At 40.4% G+C, this 21,901-nt stretch overlaps 3 protein-coding genes across 8 annotated transcripts in view; 1 reads left to right on the top strand and 2 right to left on the bottom strand.

Moving 5' to 3' along the window:
* Positions 1–43: 43 nt before the first annotated feature.
* Positions 44–8,514, bottom strand: CPT2 (carnitine palmitoyltransferase 2). Of its 4 annotated transcripts, none has more exons than XM_090146680.1 (5): positions 8,053–8,514; positions 7,388–7,468; positions 7,166–7,272; positions 3,380–4,684; positions 44–2,419 (listed from the first exon to the last, which is right to left on the bottom strand). In XM_090146680.1, exons 1-5 carry the CDS (start codon positions 8,508–8,510, stop codon positions 2,088–2,090), a joined length of 2,283 nt encoding a protein of 760 aa, XP_090002806.1. In that variant the 5' UTR covers positions 8,511–8,514; the 3' UTR covers positions 44–2,087. The 4 variants fall into 4 exon arrangements, with proteins under 4 accessions (XP_090002806.1, XP_031458508.1, XP_031458517.1 ...); XM_031602648.2 differs by having other exon boundaries at positions 8,156–8,343; XM_031602657.2 differs by lacking the exon at positions 7,166–7,272 and having other exon boundaries at positions 8,156–8,295.
* A 1,259-nt stretch (positions 8,515–9,773) lies between these two features.
* The window catches only part of SLC1A7 (solute carrier family 1 member 7), a 44,406-nt gene continuing 32,278 nt past the window's right edge, over positions 9,774–21,901 (top strand). Inside the window, exons 1-2 of the mRNA XM_031602742.2 lie at positions 9,774–9,914; positions 10,921–11,000. Coding sequence (XP_031458602.1) covers positions 9,774–9,914; positions 10,921–11,000 — 221 coding nt within the window. The remainder of the gene's footprint in view (positions 9,915–10,920; positions 11,001–21,901) is intronic.
* The window catches only part of PODN (podocan), an 83,873-nt gene continuing 73,864 nt past the window's right edge, over positions 11,893–21,901 (bottom strand). Inside the window, exons 14-15 of one of the 3 annotated variants that reach the window (XR_016469319.1) lie at positions 19,303–19,435; positions 11,893–13,688 (exon numbers count right to left, since the gene is read on the bottom strand). The gene's annotated coding sequence lies outside the window, so the exon portion shown is untranslated. Of the gene's footprint in view, positions 13,689–18,929; positions 19,436–19,937; positions 20,262–21,901 lie in introns of those variants that run through there. The other 2 variants (XR_016469318.1, XR_016469322.1) reach the window with 2 other exon arrangements.

Here is a 21,901-nt window from a genome sequence, read left to right as displayed (position 1 = left end):
TTCAAATGTTTTCTTAATGTGTTTTTTGGGAATACGTATGGTTCGGATAGACAGCTGCTTAACAAGTATTTGGATGACTCATTGCCTTGAAGTTTTAATTAGGTTTAATTAATCTCCAAGAAATACCCACATTCCATTCTCTAGCAAATAAGGTCTTTTCACCCACTACACCTAGGAGATGGCTAAGAGTATTGGTAAAGAGAGCGTGCTAACTGCTGAAGCAAAGATGTACATACTGAACTGTCAGAAAGCTATAAAAGACACAGAAGTAACTTTTCTGAAAATACTTAATAAGCTTAACTGCTATTGGCACTTACGCCTGTTACTCTTTCTGAAAATAAAGTTACCCTTCTGAATACGTTATCAGGTAAAGTAATTTCTAGTTGCAGACACTTTCTACTTCTTGGCAAGCACTCTCACAGCCTTGCACATTTGTTATCATGTTTAAAAAATAAATACTTTCTCTTGTTAACTTCATTCAAAGACTTTTGCTCTGAGTATATTAGTTTCTTCATCTGCCAAAACTGTCCCTTCTTTGTTCAAACTGAAAGGATAATCCTGGTAAGTGTCAAACCAAGCTTCAAATACTTTTCAACTGAAAGCTACAACAGTACATCACAGGCTGCAGAGGAAAAAGCCCTGACAAGGAAAAGTTCATAAACCTTTGGGGTTATGTATTTTAAGTGTGTCTCCCCTTCCCCATGCTTGCAGTACATGCTGTGGTGTTGCTTACACTTCCTGCACTAAATAAAGATACCAAGCAAATTTTAAAGCTGAGATACCCAAAAGAAGGGTAAAGGTGAATAGGTTTCTGAGCTCTGAAATTCACATCACATCCTACCAACATGCTCAGACTTCAAGTTCTACCAGTATATCTGGCTGTCCACAACACAGCAGACTACGCTGAAAGAAGCACACTGCAAGGATGGTTCATCAGACCAGCATAAAAACAATATGGTAGTTATGAAGGTTTAAAGACTGAGGAGTTCAAGTTATCTGTGCCACAATGAATTTTCTGCAAAAGGTGGAATTTCAGCAAAAGGCATCTGCATTTGACTCCAAACAACTTTGAGCTCCTTGGCTAAAAAGGTCCCTTTTGCTCCCACCCACTTTAGCTGCCAGAGTCTGAGTCAGGAACAGCAGGAAGAACTTGTCTGTACTGGTTTGATCTTGCATTCACAGTGTGATTAAGTTACAGTGATGTCTATGCTTAAGTTCTCTTGCTATCCTTTAGAGATTTCTGCGAAGACTTGGTCAAGTTCAGTGGTATTTCTTTTTGAAGGCATAAATGTACACAGCGAAAAAGCAGCAGATTATTGGACAGACTTCATGTATGGATGGTGAGAGACAACACTGCAAGAAGTATTCTTTTTAACCCTTACAAGAAATACAAGCTACTACTCATACTGTATAATCTTGACATGGTAATAAAGGAACTTTATAGTTACTAGTAGATAGCTTTATTACATCACAGTTTTTTCTAGTCAATTTAACAATGCAGTGGGTGATTGCAGTTTAGTTAAAGCCTCTCACTTCATTTTTCATTTCTCAAAAAGTTGTTATATTGGAAAGGCTTCAAACTGTTGAGGTACAACCAGTTCTGAAATTTATTTAAAGTTTAAAGAAAAAAGTAAGACCACTGTAAGCAAGCTTGCTGAAAGTGCAAATCACACTGTCAGATTTAATGCAATTGCTTGTATTATTTTAAAATCAAACAGTTTAAAGGTGCTGTTGTCTATCTGAAACTCACAACAAACTCAATGTTTGAGTTCATAAATTTGTTAACAGTGCTTGTTTATTCTAGATGTGTTTTAAAAACATGTTGATCTGTTTGGATAGATGGATCCACTACTTCATTTCAACACTGTGAATGTTTTTATTTCCTGAAATGCCTCAAGGTCTGTGCTTGATTTTTTTTACATTTAAAAATCAAACTGAATCTACACAGTGTTCAAGTTCAATGAAGATAAATGAAGCCAACTGAGCTTAGTAGTTTGTCATGTTGAATGCTGGTTGGTATGTACTGCCAATTAGAAAAAGTCTGCATTTTCTACCATAACTGTAAAGTGTTCCAGCTCTTTTATTAACTAACTACCAACCTTCTTGCCTTTTAAAACATTAAAAATATCTTCTAGTGACTTGTATATACATTGAAGGAATTCTTTACCATTCCTAGTTGGGTAAGAGGAAACATTGCAACCTATCCAATCATCATGAACTTGATATCCTAGTCCAAAGCCATCAGGCACCACTGGGCCAAATCCTCCTAATTGCACGGCTGGACTAACCAATGTGCTTGTAGAAATGATGTTGTAATTAAGCCGAGCGTAGGCTTGGTCTTGATAGAAATCAGGCAGAGCAATACCTTTGGATAAGGCCAAATAGCGCAACCCAAACAGATGTCGGTCAAATCCCTGACCTGTTGAAATAAAATAACAACTATTAGAGATTTCTGTGGGAAGTAAACTCACTTATTTCAACCTCACACTGCTCTTCAGCCACAAAAGGTCTGTAGAGCTCGGAGTTTCTTCAGTATTAGCAAGAAATATTTGTCATAACCCAGACATTCTGCACATCTAATGCACTTATTGGAAAGAAGGCTTGCTGTTGCACTGCTAGCCTCAACCAGAAATCATAATAGTAAACCAAACTGAATGTTAACAGTCAACTTTAATAATGCATCACATTATTTAATTAGTTATCTGAGCATTTTCAGGTTGTTTAAAAAAGAGATAAAGGATTTCCTAAATTTATTAATCTAAAAAGGAAGAGGATTTTGCATCAATAGAAAAAGGCAGATTTTAGACTCTGTTGGCAAATGTTCAATAGTCTTCTTGAGTTTAATGAAGCAAGTTATACTTCTGAAAGGTCAATGCAAAAGAAAAATACCAGGAGTAGAACAGATAAGGAATCAGCTTGATTTGGAAGCTGTTAGAGCCTTAATACCCCTACTGGCATAGAATTGTGGACAAAAGCTGAAGTAGAAAAACCTTTGGGCACATTAACAGTGAACTAGGAGCTCAAAGGCATTCTCTCCCAGCTAAGAAATGCATCTCAAAGAACACACTTTAAACTGCAGCCTTCTGCTAGCTTTTTTAAGTTAAGTTTGCATGAATATAAAGCCTCCATCAAAATTCACAGAATCAAAGAATGGCCTGGGTTAGAAGGGACTCCAAGGATCATCAAGCTCCCACCCCCTGCCACAGGCAGGGCCATCAACCTCCATATCTTATACTAGATGGGGCTGCCCAGGGCCCCATCCAACCTGGCCTTGAACACCTCCAGGGATGGGGCATCCACAACCTCTCTGGTATAAAGTACATTTTTACAGCAACCTTAACAGTTCAAAAAGCAGAGTGTTTGGTATAATCCAACTTACCCATAGCAGCTTCTTTTGTCAAACGGCCATGGTACTTTGAGCATTCCACAATCAACTCCTGAAGCTCTTCTGTGCTATGCTTGGACGGTTCCCTGACAAAAGCCTCCGAACATTTCTTTGTATGGATAGAAGCAGGACGTACAGTTTCTGTGCGTCCATGTTTGAAAGCTGCAGTACTACAAGATTCATACGTAGCAACAGTCTGATTGTACTGCCGAAGAAAAGCCATCTGGAAGGCAAGCTGAGCCACCGCATCCGGGCTTACCTTCTTCTGCTTTAGCAGTTCCTTGCCCCCTTCGTGGAACTGAATCATATTAAGAGACAGTCCTTCTACACTGGCATCGAAATTCTGCTTTGCTTTGGTAATTCCTGCTTTTAAGGCATCATTCAGCTTGAAGTCAAGTTTCTGTACTGCTGTGGAAGAGTCTACAGAAGCAGGCTGGGACTGAGGGCTCACAGCTGGTACTTCGGTACTATCTTTAAAGACTTCATTCTGGAATCTGAGCACAGCCACACCATCGCCCCAGGAATGTTCAAAATTAATTCCTGCGGTGCCATCTTTAGCTATGATAAGATTGAAGGATTTGTCATACCAGCGGTTAGCAGCATCTCCATGCAACATAGTATGGGACAAGTGCACAAAGTCTTTAATGGGAAAATCATCTAAACTGAGACAAAACAGAGCAGAGTCTATTTTTCGAAGAGCTTCCTCATTGCCATTATCCAGTAGATCCTTTCTCAGCAATGCCCACGTATCTCTGTTTTCACTGGTGAGGTAGCCAAGAGGGAAGGCCGAGGCTGGACTGTTATCACTAAGGATGTATTTCAAGTGTGCTTGTATTTCTGAAGGTTTCAGCATATTTCCATCTTTATCAACAACATCAAATACATAAAAATTCCCCTTTCTCAGTACCAGCAAATGTTTTGCCTTTTCATCTGTATAAAGCTCATCCCTGTTGAGTTTAGGCAGCCGTGTTGAATTGAAAAGCCTGAAATACTGAGACATATCTAGAGGATATGCATTGACCATATAAGCACCAAACCAAGAAAGTGAAGAAGGCACAAATCGGATAATTTTCTTAAAGAGCTGAGTGTCACTTTTTTCGGGATTGAGGTGAAAAACTTCTGGTTCAAGATAACCAGCCCTGAAGGTCTTCATAAAACGTATAGCAGAAACAGTCATGTTTGTAGCTCGTATGAGTTGATCATTATATTCAGATTTTGGATCAGGATTAAAAGACATAAATGCATTAAAATTCAGAACGACAGGTTCACGTGCTTTTAAGTACATATCAAACCAGGGACCTGAAAACAGGGAGTTGAGAAACAGGTCAGAACATAAAAGCAGCATTCTGAATCAAACAGATGTTCAGAAAGTCAGTATCCTGCCCCAGTGATCATAAATAAATACCTACTGCAGCACATATGAACAGAAAAAACATAAACAATAATTCCTCCAAGGATTCTCCCAACCTCCAATCATGAAAAGAGTACTGCTGGTTACAAGTAAAAACACTGAATTTGGAGCTGTCTGTAGAAAGATTGTCAATGTTATTTACCATGAGGGAAAATTTCCTTGTTTTTTGTATGTCTCTAACAAATCACAACTTCTTTCTCTTTCTATCCACTGACACTATCAACACTGAACAGAACTGGCAAAATGATGAGGTTAGAGAGAACCTCAAGGTAATTCTTCCAGGCTGAGAGCAGACTTCAGGAAGAATTACATTTGATACTCACAGGTCTTTTAGACAGTCTCACTTCATTGTGTGACCTGCTGACATATCAAGAAGCACAAACGTGACACAAACGTTCTGTCCTTGCCATGACCAAGGTCTAGCTCTAAAATGTGGTCATGCCTACACATTTGTCTCTGAGAAACAAAATCCAGGAGTTAAGGCAGGAAGTGTGTTGGTTTTGTTTGTTCATTTGTTTACTTTAAGTAGGCTCTATTATTAACAACTTTGAACCCAGTAAGGTTTGGTACAACACACTGCTGGGAAGGAGACAAAGGAAGCACGTGGCCACTAAAGGCAGCTGATGGGCTGTAAGAAGGGCAATGGGCTAACTCAAGGATCTAAGTCACAATTATAATTCCTGGTCCTCATTGATTAGTAATCACATTCCTCATTGTCACATCGCCTTTTAACCTTAGTCTTGAAAGTTGAAAATGGGGGCAACTATACATATATTCAACTTGGTTTCTGAAATTATCTTTTATGAAGCCTAAAAAAAGAATTGTAACTAAATAAAAGGAAGATAAATGCTCTGTATTTCACTGACACAAAGCAGAAGCATGTTGGTTAGCCCTGACAAACACCAGAGTCAGCAGCAGTTAAAACTCCACCCACTGTACAAAGGGAATGGATAGTATGAGCTAATAAACTGAACAGCAGCTCATATGAAATACCCTGCTATTCTCTACAGAATTTGTGGTTGCTGTGCAACTTGCAAAGCCAACACCCTAATGAGTAGTCTCAGTAGACAGTGAGGACAACATGCAAACTCCTAATTCCATAGGTATTTGAGTATTTCCACCTTTGTTGCTACCCATCCATTCAAAACTTTCACAAGCTTATGTCCGCATTTGGAAGTCAGTGGAAGCAACAATTAGGAAGAACAACCTAAAAGCTATGTATACCTCCTTCTCAATTTGTATTCCTCTATTCTCATATTTCACTGTCTGTATCTCTCAGTTTCTTTTCCTCTTTATAAAAACACGAGTTTCTAGTTGTTGGCGTTTTTTGTTTGGCTGGTTTGGGTTTTTTTGGAGGGCACTGTTTCAAGTCCAGAGTACTGACTACTTCTGCCTCTATTTTCTGACCTCCCTCACAGTTCAGTTTTCTTGCTAAGTAACTTGGAATTACTTGAAAATCGTCACTTTCATTCCCTTAATAGAGCTACCCATGTATTTGTAATACAGACTATGTCTGTGGTTGATCTCTTCCTTCCATTCTTTTTCACTCCAATAGCACCACTTCTTTCCCTCCCTTTTCAACTGCAGTGAGTATTCTCACTCAATTACTAGAGTATTCAACTTCAGTACTCAACTACTTGAGTATTTCCTATTCAAAAAGGGAAAAAATGTCTTTAGGACTGCAATTCTTGTTTCTCAACATTCCACCATCCTGAAGAATTTTGATGTAACATTCAAGTTACGTGAAGGGCCTTCTTCATTCTACCAAAGACTCAGAATTTGCACAAACACTGTCACAGGCAATATTCACAGCATGTTATTCTGTTGCTTATGCAACAGAGAGCTTAAGCTTTAGCCCATTTTATTTGTAGCATTATGAGCCGCCTATTACGAAGTATGATGACCTAAAGACTCCTTCTGCATCCAATTAGAATCCCAGATGCACACAGAATAACCTGAGTTGGAAAGGTTCACCAAAGATCACCAAGTCCAAACTCTGGTGCACACAGGATCACTCAAAAACCAAACCCTATGAGAGCGTGTCCCAGTGCTCCCTAAGCACCAGCAGCTAAGAACTGTACCCACCGCCCTCTGGGGCAGAACCTATCCCTCACCCCTACCTGATCCTCCCCTGAGGCAACTCCTCACTGTTTCCTCAGCCCCTGTCGCTGCCACCAGACAGCAGGGCTCAACTGCTGTTCCTGCTCTCCCTGTGAATAGCTGCAGTCACCACGAGGCCTCCCTTCAGTCCCCTCTGCTCTGGACTGAACAAACCAAGGGACCCCAGCTGCTCCTCATACAGCTTGCCTTTTAGACCCTTCACCATCTTCACAGCTCTGCTGAAGCAGAGTATCCCTTGGCCAACATACCTGTGATGTAACTAGTATGCTTGTTCTGGTTGTCTTGAGCAACTAGTTGCTCATGTAGCTCTCTTCCAATTCCCTTTTCAAACTGATGAGCAAGTTCTTCAGTTTTCCTACAGCAATCAGTAAAAGATTTGAAATGCTTTCACAATTCATATTTTCAATATGTAACACTCAACTTTGAAGCAACAAATGATACTGCATTATGACTATCTTATTTGTCCATACCTGAACTGGTCATCATTTAAAAGAGGTTTCTGGGCGTTCAGATATCTCCTAATTGTATCTTCTAGTTTGGGAACAGGCAGTCTGAAGGAAGGGGAACAAAGACACTTCAGCAATGGCATTGGTGAGGTTTCAGCTTCTTGCACTGCAGTCACAATTTCTCTCCCCACTCCTCTATCCTTCCTTACACCTTTTATTATCTCAATGGCTTAGAAGTTCCTTATGCAAGGACGAGAAAAGGAATAGATAAATATGTCATCACAGCGTAATGCCCTCATGAGAAGCACAACTCGACTGCTGTTACTGCAGTGGAGGGTCTTAAGACCTTGCAGGCAACACAGCGACACAAACAGCTGCAAGGAGCAGCAGCCACGCAGGAGAGAGGTTTAATTTCACAGAACCGCCGAATCACAGAATATCCCGAGTCGGAAGAGACCCGTAAGGCCCACCGGGTCCAGCCCCGGCTCCACACCGGCACCACGTGCCGTCCGCGGGCTCCTGCATCGCCATTCTCTTGCACCACCAGTATCACCGTAAGCTTCCTCTCTGCCCTAACACGAAACGGATCAGTTCCACAAACAGCCAGCGAGCCCAGCCGGCCCGCGGCCGAGCAGCAGCACGAGGAAAGACACCCGCCCTCTGCTCACAGCCCGCCGGCCGCTCCCGACCTCAGCCCGCGTCCCCCGCTGCCCGAGGACGCTCCTTCCAAGGCCCTGCCTCCCTGAGGAGCCCGCGGGGCCGCCGGTCTACCGGGGCAGCGGCCCGCGGTACCTGGGCAGGCTCTTCTGGTAGTGCATGGTGGGCACGATGCTGCGGTGCAGGAACTCGGCGCTGCTGTACGCCCGCCGCCAACAGCACAACGCCACCCGCCCCGCCGCCAGCTGCCGCGCCGCCATGTTGCCCGGTCACCCGCCGTGCGGCGCCGCCCCGCTCCTCCCGCTGCCGCCGCCCGGGCCGGGACTGAGGAGCGCCCGCCCCGCAGACGGGGACTCCGCGGAGTGCGGCCGCGGCCGGGCCGTGAGGGGCCGGAGGGCCGTCTGAAGGGCGAAGGGTGCCGGCTGCGGTGCTCGGGGTTGCAGTTCCGCCGGCAGCGCTCAGCTCGGGAAGATGTGCTGCGTTGTTTCATGTGGAAGGTGCTTGCGCGCGTACCGTAACGGCAGCAAAGCTGTCTGCCTTGTGTCTGCAACCAGAGGCACTACGGGTTCAGTACTTTCTTGCATAAGCATTAATAAAATTTTACATGGCTGCGTTGTTTTGTCTGCACTCCGATTCACCATACAAAATCCATGTATTTTTTCTGCTTTGTGTGTGTGTGTCCATGTGCCTTACAGGCCACGCGCTGTTCTGTTCCTGCTTCCAGGAGGACGCTTTGCTGACCCTTGAGCTCACTGTTCGCTCGCCCCTTTGCTCACACGTGGGCACGTACCCACACACTGCCTCGCAGTATAAAACAGGGCACTGCAAATACTCGAATGTGTTCTGTGGAGCATTTTCCATAAAGATACTGAACAATCTCTCAGTAGCTCGGGCTCTGCAGCAGCATTTCAGTGAGTGCAGCATGGTGAGCAGTCATGGCTCTGTATTTTGGTCATAAAAACAGCACTGGTACTGAGTGCAGACACGGTGAAGGAAAGGAAAGCAATCCGCATGGCTTACTCTGATAATCCTCTGAAAGTAAATTGGCCCTGCTCTAATCAACAGAGTGGTGGAAGAAAAAGTGAAATCATTTTGCTTCCAGGATAATAGATGCCAAATGCCAGCAGCTTTCCCTTCTGTGTTTCAGCGTACCACTGGTTTCTGATCCATGCGTGGTTCTTATGCTGCACCTTCATTCTTGTTTTGGTCAGGAAAACAAAAAAATCCAAGCCTGCTTTAATTAACGAAGTCTAGTTTTACCTGGCTTGCCCTGTTGTGATAGTCCAGTTTAAAATGTCACCTACTCTGCCCTGCACAGAAAAACAGCGTGGTAACGTTCCTTCTCTGTGTTGGTGAGCATGACTTATGCTGCTCCTTTGTAAGGGTGGACGGCCAGACCCCAGACTGGGAAGGCCAGGGAGTGCACTCTGAGCATGTCACTTTGTTTTGAAGCAGTCTTGTTTTAGAAATACTACTGCATTCCGTTCTAATTTTCCAGAGCCCCCTAATCTTCTTGCAGGCTCTTAATGATGTAGTCGATAATAGGATTGTCGGTATTAATTTGGAACAATAATGCCAGCTGCTTGCTTGGTGGCGATTGGCAGAGGGGTGACCTTGCAGGTCAGCTAAGCAGAACTGGAAGTGCTTTGATCTGATCTATACAGAGCGAGGTCTGTTCCTCTCCAACAAGAGGAGCGAGTGGATTCTCCCTCCATGGGATGCTGATTCCTCTCCAAGGAGCACGGAGGACACCATGGCGGTGGCTTTGGATGCGATCCTCGCTCGGATCAAGGATGTTTGTAAAAGGAATGGTTTGCTCATCCTCTCGGTGTTGTCGGTCACCATTGGCTGTCTCCTTGGGTTCTTCCTCAGGACGAGGCGGCTCTCCCAGCAGGTACGTGTGGCACCACAGAGTGCATCACCGCAGGGAAAATACTTACATAACAGAAAGCACAGCAACTTGTGGAACTTCAGGATGGATTTTTCAAGATAAAAAACATGTCTGCGTGCTTGTTCAATTTGTGTAATTTGATTTGTTTGTTAATCTACACGCTGCTCCTTGGGGCTTTTCACAGTTCTCAGACTGTGTATGGCAAAGGTTCTGGTCTTTAAGACGCTAATAAATCCAGCACAGCCCCATTGTAACAATGTGAGTATGAATAATAAGTGACACGAATGTTAGAAACAGTATGTTTGTTGGATTCTATATTAGTTTGGAATGTGTATGTATAAAGAAAACTCAGGCAATAATTTTCACCATCAGGTGTATGGAAGTAGAGATGTTTGTGCTACACTGATGGTATTTTATATTAATAAATATGAGATTTCCCATTGTTAACAGACCATGCTATTAAAGTCCCTTGGCAATTTCTCCTCCAGTGTACTTCAGCTAAGCTCTTTGCAGGTATTTGTTTCTTACTGCTGTATCAATCTGTCAGTAAACAGGACAACAGACACTGCTGAATGCTTTGAGCACACGATGTAAATCTCAGTTAAAAATGATGGCACTTAGTAAACACAATACCTTAAAACAGTTCTCTATTCTGCTGCCCTATCTGCAGTCTGAACACTTTTTGTGTTCACTCAGTAGCTTCATATACAGCTAGCAGAACACATGAAATGCAAAATAAAGGGATTATTCAGGGCAAACTATTCAAGTAGTTCCCAGGAGGCAGCATATTTCATTTTTGTCTTCCTTTGCAAAGGAAAAATGCTGTGTGTGTTGAATTACAATATGTAATTTAATTAATTTAAAAATAGTCTTTTAAAGCGTACAGTCTTTGCCACCTTATCTACTAGAGCTGCAGATTTTACCTGCTCATACCACTTCACCCAGCTGTAGCAGGACTCACAAGGGCAGGCTGTCTCAAAACAGTAAGCATCTCTCTATGTATTTCCAGGAAATCAGTTATTTCCAGTTTCCCGGTGAGTTACTGATGAGGATGCTGAAAATGTTGATTCTCCCCCTGGTTGTCTCAAGGTAAGTGAAGACAGTGCTTGTTCCAATACCAGTGAAGTTTCCTAAATAATGCATGCAGTGACCACTGTTTTTTAATTGAATAAATGTTGGAGAGCCAGGAACTGCTGTACATTTAGATTTAAAGTAGAGATATGACCATCGTTTTTAATCAGTAGGAACATTTCTCTAATACTTCATACAGGTACCATAGAAATAGAAGTTAAGTGTTTGGAAAACATTTGCCCCACCGTATCAAAAAGTCTACCTTAAGTTTAAACAATTGAAATTATGCACCACACAAAGAAGATGAAAAAGCACATTTAGTTTATAATCTTTTGCAGTGCTTTGAGAAATCTGCTGCAGAGTGAGAAATACTGGGGAAAAAAACATACGTCCAGTGAGTTACTGATGTATGCCTGACTTCAGGTGGAAGTGAAAGTGGTTTCTTAATACATTAAAGGCGGAAGCTTGAATGGTGCCACCTTTCTGGTGCCAGAGTTAATGATCTAGATCCCAGTGCTCAGGATGCTCAACCAGCTGCCTTTGGAAAGCTTTTCTCCCCTTTAAATTTATGTCTTCCAGTTGATTACAATAACAACCAAATACCAGTGAGATGGACAAAAGCCCTCTCATGTACACAGTGCTGAGAGAAGAGAGGAGATGAAGAGTAGCAAAGCTAACTTTACCTTAACAGATATTGTAATATTTAGTGTCTTTCCTTGAAGCCTCAGCTTCTGGAACCTAGTAGATATGTCAAAAACTCATCTTTCATTTTAAGAGAAAGATGTGTTCCTAGACTTCAGATCACTGAGAGTTAAAACACAAATCCAGCACTAATTTTATTTTTAAATGCCACCTTTGCATCTAACTTCCCATGGTTTTTCACATAATGAAGCCATTTGTATGTCTAACACTGACAGTGTGACCATAGACTCATACCTGGTTCTGTCCCACACTGCTAGAAAACATCAATGTGGGATAAAAATTTTTTTTGGAGAGGTGGAAGGAGAATTTTCCTAGGAAAACTTAAATGTAACATGAGGAAGTGATGTGCTAAGGACAGAAGAGAGTAGAGTTGCATGCCTTCCCTAAAATGTTTTGTTCTTTAGATTCCCTTGTGGATTTTGATATGCTGGGAGGGGAAGCAGCACAGTGCAAAAGAGCTGCTCTGACACAGCCTGCAATTGCTATAGGTTACCTACGGATCTGTCAGCAGGGAATCTCTGAGCTGTACTCAAAATTGATGAATTCAGTTTTCTAAGGAAGGAAGAGAAGTAACTTAAAGAAGAGAACTTAAAAGGGATTAGCTTTTCTTGTAGGACAGCATGAGTCTAACTCCCTCTATAACAAACTAACCCTTTCTGAAATTTCAGGGGGTTCTGTCTTGTACATCCTTTTTTGCTTGTTTGTTTTATTCAGTCCTGAACCAAGCATGTGGTTCAGAAGATTGACAAGACTAGAAAATCTCACACTTATAGGTCACTAGCTCAAATCGAGTTCATTCAGACGTGGCTGAAAAATTATGCTATCCTTGTGATCTGAGAGTTAAAATGGGAACTTTGCAGGCAGTTTCTCTTAGAAAGGAGAGATACTCAGGAATCTCTGAACTGTATTTTTTTTAAAAGTTTGTTGCCTGCAGAAGAAAACAGTCAAACATCAGCAGATTGTTTCTTCACTGTATTGTTCCTTAGCTTATGCACTTATATCACAGCACCTGGAAGAGCTCTTGTGCCTGTTTCCTATCACCTGTGGTTTTACTTTTCGTTTTTCTGGATACACATAAGTCTTGAAAAGCAGTAAAACTAACCAGCCAGTTTGAGCCCCATGTGAGCTTTTGGGTTTGGCAAGATGTGGGCCTTCATTAAGGATGGAAGTTGATATTATTTCAGTTATCTGGTTACATAAACAAGCTTCGTAGCATCATACAATGTTCTAAAAGAAGTATATTTTGCTTGTTCCCATCCTTTGCTCAGAGTTTTAGCCCAGCTCATCCCTGTAAGCTCGTGATGTACAGAGTTTACTGTGGTGAGAACAGGTAGCTGCATAGTAATAGCTACATAAACAACATAAAGAAAGATAAATAGTTTGCCAGAGTTTGTATCTGCCCTAGGAATATTTGCTAGGTGTTTGCTACAAGATCAGAATTTAGACCCTGCAGTTACCAGATGCACAGTTTCTTACAGGTATAAACAAACACAGGATACTATTTTTAATACTGGAAATGGGAATGATAAGAGAGCTGAGAGAGAGTAGAAGCCAAACATGAATTCATGGTTGAACACATACACTGTCTTAGACTGAACAAAGCTGAAAGATCATCTGCAGACCTGAAGTTCTCTGATTCTCTTTGGGACAGAGGCCTCGATTCTTTTCTGCTGATTACTGCAATGCAAATAGTTCGTTTTCTCTCGTATATCCAAAAGGTTTCAGCAAATATCTCAAGTTTTCAAACAGGCACACACATTCACAGCAGTGACAGAGGTGGATCTCAGTGCATCCTGTCCTGAGTGCTCCGATATGTTTAAAGAAGTGTGGGTCTTTGGCTATTAACCAGCCTTCTCTCCAGATAATGAATTTCCTCGCTTCAGCCAGGAGATGGCTCTGTCCGGAAGAGCCAGGAACCACGAGCTGTTAGTGGAGTGTTTGCAGCCGCTCCAGTGCAGTAGTAGCACATCTGGAGGCCTTTGAGGCTTTTCCTAGTAGTGTTACCTACCAGAAAATCACAAAATCTCTAACTCTCGTTCAGTATAGTTAACAAAAAGCTTTTCTCCCCCTTTTCCCCTCCCCCATCTATCCTTCACCTGCAGTATTGCTTTCAGGACAAATTGAATATCATAGATATCTGCTTATCACTTCAGTTTCTCAAGTTCTGAGTGCTTGAAATTTGAATCTAATGCCAATATCTTTGTACTCTACACTAAACAAAGACTAAGAAAGAAACAAATACCCAGTTTTCCCATCAACAGCATCTTAAATTTGCTAAAGCAAACACTCCCAGTGCCAGCAGTGGCTGACACAAAGGCTGGGTGTGTGCAGGTCTGGCAGTGCAATAGCTTATGTGGTGCTGCTCCCTGCTGAGCATCTCTGCCCTTGTGTCCAGGGGTCTGGGGAAGGCAGGTTTAGGAAGACCATGGCTTGCAGCCTGTGGGTATTATGTCCAGATAATATTAGAAGTGAACAGATTATTTTTTTCCCTATACCCAGGTGTATAGTTTCACAGGCCTTACAGGAACTTCTGATCTCAGAATGATTATTAGATTTTAAATTTATTTAACAATAACCATTTTTTTTTATAATTAAGAAATAACGTGTAGCAGAGATTTGATCCTTTTCCTTGTGCAGAATTGATTAAGGAAAGATTGTTCCCTTTGTAGTCACACCTAAACAACTAATTTGACCTGGATTTTTTAAAAAAGTAAAGCTCTGTTCTTTAAGTGTACTGTTCCTAATTCAAGCAGATGTATGCTAATAAAAATTACATTTATTTGAAGGTTCATTTGGGGATAGTAATAAATGTTTGATACTTTTGGGGTTTTGTTGGCTGAATTAAATATGATATGCTAAATATAGAACTGTCTGTCTTTAAGGGGATTCCTGTCCATAATGCCATCAGTTCTGATAATCCCTTATCCTTCTGCTCAGATTCCTGAGTGGGTCATTTAGTTAGGAAACTACTCCATCATAGTACCCTTTTACCCATATATATATATATAATTTTTTTTCATTTTGATTAGGGGAAGCCATTGGCATTTTAACATCCCACTAATAAAAAATACTGCTCTTTCTGATTTATGGAATTCTGTTCTTGTTCAGCTCTGCTGCTACATACCAGAACCTGTTAGCTATATTTGAAGAGCTGACAACTGTATGAACTTCGTAAGATGTGGAGACACGCTGGGTGCAGGCAGATGTGAGCTCACTCAGCCCATGAGCCAAGCCATGCAGACCTGCACCAGCTCTGTGCCGGAAGCCACAGAGCCGCATTAGCGTGGCTTTGCTCCCAAGCCTGTATGTGAAGAGCTGTTGTGGCTCCATGGCTTCCGGACCAGTCTTGGCAGCTCAGGCTGAAGACAGAGAGTGTCCACGTTGCCTGGGTAGACGTACACTAAATAACTTCTGTGCAGCCGAATATTCTTTGAGAGTTTAGGGTTTAGTTATGCTGTGAGACAGGCCAGGGGCTTGGGAAAATTGTGCTGTGCACTGTTTTGCTTGCTTTTAGCTGAAGATGAAACTGATAATACACCACAGACTGGAATTTGTCTGTTTTACTACTTAAGTTTACAGTTTGCTAGGGATGAAAAATTTGACCTGAACACTCAGAGGCCGGAACTGAATTTCACAATCTGAAATTTCTACCATGAATATGAATCTGTGACTGATCTAGCCAACATAATGTCCATTCATAAGGGAGATACAAATCTCTACAAGGTTATGAAATGTATCTTTTTAAAAAATTATTTATCATTAATTTTAAACCAAAAAGCTAGCTAAAATTCATTCACACAAAAGTACTGGTTTGGTATGAATGACACTATGTTCAGTGGTATTTCTTCTAATCCTTTCCTGGAACTGAAAATTGAATGGGAAAGGATAGACAATATGAACAGTTTTGGTTTGGTTCTTCTCTGCTATGTATGAGTTAAACTATTCTCTCTAGTCCTTCTTTGCTAAATATCAGTCACTGTTGCTATGTTTAGGCAGTGGCCAAGCTGGGCTCTGGGGCTTAATGAAGTGCAATAGAAAAATAGTGGCACTCAGGAACAGGACTACCCAGCAGAAGACAGTGAACATTCTGTTGGGTTAGTGTGGGAAAATCTGGGAATACTTGAATGGTAACATAAAGCATGTATATCATCCCATTTCTGAATCACCTGTTGTGTGTATCACTGTAATAGAAATAACAACAGTAATAAATTTCACCCTGGTGAGAACAAGGTGTTAGCCCTTTCCTAGATATGTTATCTGCAGTTTTACCGTGGAGAACGTTCATGTAGAGAGGAGAGTTTTAAGGAGAAAATTTAAGGAAATAAATGTGTAAAGTTTTCAAATGAAAAGCAGAACTGTACTTGATTGAAAGTGAATGGGAAGTTCTACTCATAGGTAAGAAGTGATCAGAGAGGAAGCTCACCAAACACCAGTAACTACTTTCAGTTATCCATATCTCTGTTGCATTGCAGAACTGATCACAGGTTACCCCAAAAGTTCTCCAGATGGTACTTTAAGATTGCATGAGCTTGTAGAGGAAGATTTCATTCTACCGTCTTAGGAGACCTTGCGAATCCCCTCTCTGTGCCTCAGATATTTTCAGAGGTTTCAGTACATTATAAACTAACATTTTCTTGTAGCGACGTGTTTATAGATTCCATATCTATCCAATAGATCATTGGATGGAATAGATCATTGGAATAGATGATCCAATAGGTGATCCACCCAGGTTGGAAAAGACCTTACAGATCATCACGTTCAACCACAACCTAACCATGCTCCTAACTATAACAGCCCTCCACTAAATCATGTCTCTGAGCACCACATCCAAACAGTTTTTAAACACATCAAGGGATGGTGGTCTTCTGGTGTTTTTTCTTACTGGCATAACCTAGAGGTACAAACTGTTTCCAGTGAAAAATGACATGCTACAGAGTTTTTCATGTCATAATGACAACGTTGGACCAACTCCATACAGATTATTTGGGCAGTATCAGTAGGGATATAACGATGTGCAGCAGACATCTGGAGTCACAAAGTGAATGAGTGTGGAGAGCACTGATTTACAAAGGGGATCCAAATTGTTTGTGACCTGTCAGAATTCTTCTGCAGTCTTTTTAGTATGAAATAGTTTATGTCTTGCAAATAAATGGCAATGACATGTGAAGTTTGAGGAGCTGGCTGAAATCCTTCTGTTTCCTTAGAATAAAGCCATGTGTGAACAATAAAGAGTTGACTAAATCTGACTTTTTTATAATTGGAATTTGTATTCCAGATCCTTCTGGTCTTTTCTTAATATAAAAACAGTTGAAAGAACTGTCTGAATAGAAAATCAAGTATCATTGAGTTTCTTGGCTCTTTCCATAGATGGAAGCTTCAGATACATACTTTACAGATAATTTATTTTTATTTGCATCCCAACATCTGAATTTAAGAAATATTTTATCAGAACAGCTAAAGTCAACCTGCCAGCCTGAATTCTGCGTGTGCTACAGTATAATGTCTCAGGTCTCCTCTGTCAGTCAGCAGACAAAGGTTGCTCTTTGTTCCTTCCAGCATTCACAGATTGTCACTTTGGCTTCATGTGCTGGATTACTGAAGAGGAAGTAGTGGCAGAACAGCCATTGGACATTGATGTTCATTGTTTGCTGAGCAAAGTCCTGCCTGTTTTGCATTAGTTTGTAAGAACAGATTCCCTATAGCACACTAATAAAGTACAGTGCATTATTTGAGTTCTTGCTCAAAAAAATGGATGTCATGATTAGCTAGAAATGTAGATTTTTTAGTTTCAGTTTCTTTTCTTGAAGCCTAGCTGTAAAATTAAACATAGTTACTGCAAATAGCATATTGCAGACAGCTTGATTTTCTGACATTTTAATTTGCTGTTATTTGAAGACAGAGGGCAAGATTTTCCATCATGCTTGACACCTTTGAGACACTGTCTTTAGTAAAATAGCTACCAGTGACAAAACCTGCCTGGACATTTTCCTCATCTGGGGAACATGCTTTAGGTCCCAAAAATCCCTTCCAACTCCTACGATTCTGTGATAGGGTGATTCTGTGATTCTTGTGTGATATGTATACAGATAGGGACTGACAGATGTACCAACTAGTGTGTTTGTGCATAGTGGAGCAGGGGGCATTTTTTCCTGTGCATTGTGATTTGACATCTGGAGATAAAAAACTTACATCACGTTAAGTAAAAGAAGACCATGCAGGTGAAGCAGAAATGGGTATGGCCCTCCCACCAGTACCACTCTCACTGTGGTGTATGATGTCAGCAGCAGACATCTCTGTCACAGTTGTAGCAGTGCCTAGCTCTGTTGGTATTCCATCATCTTAGAAGAAAGGAAAGAATATCCTGGAAAAAAAAAGTCATTCTGATCCCTGCTGCTAAAATCATTTTAACTTTACTGGAGACTAAAAGCACAATCAAGCATCAAACTGCAGAAAGAATAAGAGAAAGTTCCTTATTTCTTTCTCTCATTACTGTGAAGTGTCTTATTTTCATTATTGCAAGATAATAAATCTATAAATGGTACTTCCATGGAAATGAATCAGCCTGGTCACCAGTGAAGGAAGTGCTGATGGTCCATGACAGTACAGAGATAGCTTCAGCCTTCCAATTTTCACTAGAAATTATTTGTCTTTAAATAAGTGCCTTAATTTTGCTGTTTCCTTGTCTGTAAAAGATAAATAGTACCTTCCTGTATGATAGATTTTTATATTAGTGAAGCATTTTAAGATGATTAAATGGCTTGAGCTGTGTAAATGGAGATTATTACCATGTTGAAACTTAAAGGCACTGACCTTGACAAAAAGCTACAAGACAGCCTGCCTGCCCAATGAAGCAGCATTAGTGGAGCTTGCACTTCACTTTCATGATGCTTGACTGTAATATAATCATCTCTAATGTAGCTGTTAGAGGAGCTTCCCAGCCTCACCGGGAGAATTTGCTTAGCTAGGTCTTTTCTATGGCATGCAATTACAGAATGAGAATGAGAGAGTGGGAATGGGATGAATGAAAACAAACATGATTCTAGGACCAACTGCTTGTGGTTAATACTTGACCATTACTTCTTGACAGGATTAATGTCTTTCTAATCACACTAATCCTTTCTGATAACTTCATCCATAATCCATCTATTTCAAAGCAACATCCAGATGGCTTCTGGTGGCGAGAAAGACAAAATAAACAAGCAGAATGGAGTCTTTACTGCAGCTCCTTGTATTTTCCATTTCTGGGGACATAGGTTTTGATCTTGAAGGAAGTAAAAAACTTGCTTTTTATCAGAAGGCAACAGATAAAAAAAGTAGAGAATGGCAGAGAGGATAGAAAGTTCTGTTTTTGTATGTAAATAAAATACTTCATAAATACTGTGATGCTTATCAGTGACAACCAGAAAAAGTCTAGAGATGCTCACAAGAGTTTAGCTAGTTGTTCGCAGGGGGCTAATTAGATTTCCAAAATATTGAAAGACTCCCTCATTAATTAAAACCTGCTAGAATAATTTTTGCTTTTTACACAGATTTCTCTCCAAGCAGACATGAAGCATAGTATTTAATAGTTCCATTCGTTTGTACTGTTACCAATGTTTAAAACAATATAGTAACTGACCTTGTATTTTTATTTAACCACATTTAAAATAATTCCTGGAGAAATGGACATCTTCCTTTTCCCTTCAAGTTTCCCTTTGAGAGCTTCATCTAAGTTTCACTGGATCTTCCACTGATCCTCTTCACTGTTCTCCCTCAACAAAGACCCAATAAAGACATAATTTATTCTAACATTTCATAAATCATATGGAGAGTTTCCCCCCAAAATAAATAAGATTTAATTAAGCCATTCTAGGAAAATAATGTACCTGTTTTGTTGCTTGTTTGAGCTTTTTTACTAACAGTAAACAATTAAACAATTGAAGTCTTAAAGAAATAATTAAGCCTTAAATATCAACCCCACTAAAATGCTGCAAGTAAATGAATTTTTTTAATAGTTTTCAATAATCAGCTTCTGAACAAACTGCTACCATCTTATTCATTGACTTCCTGACTCTTTCTCCAATAAAAATGAGAGTAGTTTGGAGAGGAAATAAGACAGATTTGGCTGAATGGAAACAACTTATTTACTGAAAACAAAGCAGAGTAGATTTAGAAATACCTAAGTCTTAGTTAAATAAATAAATAAGTAATTAAACAAACAAACAACAACAACAAAAAAAACCCTAGACGTTTTTTACTTGTTAAGAAAAGAAGTATAAAACTTAAATCTCTTCCCGCAAATACCACAAAGCAGCAGTTTTATGTCACAGAAAGATCTGAAGGTTATTAAACACAACTTTGAAGAGGCTTGAAAGCCACAGAAATACAAGGACCATAGGGCAGGTATGTACACAGATATACAGCAGATAGAACAAATGTGGAGGTTATTGTTCCAAATTGTGCGTAATCTCTGAGCATACACAATTTCAGCCAAGATCTGTTGGACAAACAAGATCATAGAATAAAAAAGCAGACTCTTCTAGTCAGCAGAAAAAAGAACAACACAGAAGGATCATTTTCACATGTAGCTGGAACAACCTGTGCAGGAAATAAAGAGGTCATGGGGCTGTTTCATTTGTTTTGATGCCTGTTATTACATCCAGTACCAGATGTTTCAAGGCAAGGTGCAAAAAAACTTCTTAAATCATAGAAATCAGATTTCACTTACATCCTGCTCTACAAGGTTTAATATTTCATCCAAAACTGATTCAAATGTATTTTGGAGGCCTTAAATTGACATTGTATTTTTTTCAATACAAACTGAGAAGTAGTCCCTAAATATGAAATTGCAAGAACTTTTTTTCCTGTTTTGTTTTTTTGGCCAGACTGATTAAATGAGTGAGAAATACTGTAATTATTCAGAAAAGCTGCAGGTTGGTTTTCATTGTGTTATTCCTTTCTTGTCTGTTTGGCAATCATATTATGGAAGCTATGCATGAAGCACATTTGTAGAAGCTACTTTAAATACATGGGAAGTCAGGCGATTTTAACCTATAAATCAAATATCTGCCCTGTTCTTCCAAGCCTAATCAGATTCTGAGGATTTATAAGAATTTAAAGTATCCTGGTTTTCATTAATTTCTGTTTCTTAAGAGTCTGGTTCTGAAGGGCACAGGAACATCTTTGTTCAGTCATAGAAGCTACTTGGGTTGCTGTTGGCAAGGGTAGCAATATAGCCAAGAGTGTCTAATGAACATTAGTTTTAAAGGTAAAACCTGCACATGATCAGTGATCTTAGGAAGCTATTCCTTCTGAATTCCTTATTTCATAGAAAATGAGAAGAGTACTTTTTCTCACCATTCTTCAGCTGCGTTATGTGAACAACAGAGCTATACTGATGAACAGTGAGGAAATCCTGTGATGTAACTGTGTGTTACTTCATACAGTAACTGTGATGCTCAGTATGTCTGCTAATCTTGGTGCTTTCTGTTCTGTTACTTCTGACGTCAAATGTATGAAGTCAAATGAAAAGTGGTTAATGAGTGACTACAGTCTCTAACTATTTACAGACATTTCTTCCTGAAAATAAGTCTGAACAATTGCTTAAAATGTTCACTGTTGCACCACAGCTTACATAAAACTGCTTCCATTGGTTCCTTCTTCAAACTGAACTTTGCAGTCCATGAATAGCATGCAGCTTTATTTGAACCCAGACCTTGATTCATGCTTCATCACACCACAGTTTCTCCTGTTGCATCTCCATAGTTAATTACTTTTGAGAACTTTCTCATCACAGCATGAACCGAGCATGACTTTATCTGGTGATAGGATAATCTCATTACAGATGATGATCTTGTTAATGAATATCCCCAAGACAGAGCAATCTCATTATTAGCCCCCTCAGGATTTGCCACCTACAAGCCAATGTCTGATTAGATTCTAGCTGCACATCATTCCCCAGATCTAACTGTAAAATGGCTGAGGCTGAAGTGGCACCCCCAAATGCACATGACCCACTGGAAGTTCTTAATTATGAGGTTTTGCCTTCAATTCTCCTGGACATACTTCCCAGGTGAATAGTCATGACAGTTCAAGCACCATGTGCAGCAGAGTTCATCTCCCACTGCTCTGCAGAGCAAACACAACACAGGGACTGTCTTTCCCACAGAGATAATGGCTTCAGGACAGCACCAGGAAAAAAAAACTGTACTCCTTCTCTCCTCTCTAAGTAATCAGCA

Source organism: Phasianus colchicus, chromosome 9, assembly GCF_987193195.1.
Source record: "Phasianus colchicus chromosome 9, bPhaCol1.hap1.1, whole genome shotgun sequence".
Taxonomy (NCBI): domain Eukaryota; kingdom Metazoa; phylum Chordata; class Aves; order Galliformes; family Phasianidae; genus Phasianus; species Phasianus colchicus.
The sequence above is the reverse complement of the archived record's forward strand: the minus strand, read 5'-3'. Positions and strand labels throughout refer to the sequence as shown.

What these genes read in the sequence shown, in the direction of transcription:
- CPT2 (XM_090146680.1), bottom strand. Translation starts at nt 8,510, where the DNA reads ATGAAACAACGCAGCACATCTTCCCGAGCTGAGCGCTGCCGGCGGAAC. An exon ending in AGCGGGGGACGCGGGCTGAG is followed by an intron (nt 7,469 to 8,052) that starts GTCGGGAGCGGC and finishes CCCTTCCTTCAG; the next exon opens with ACTGCCTGTTCCCAAACTAG. An exon ending in TTAAATGATGACCAGTTCAG is followed by an intron (nt 7,273 to 7,387) that starts GTATGGACAAAT and finishes TGATTGCTGTAG; the next exon opens with GAAAACTGAAGAACTTGCTC.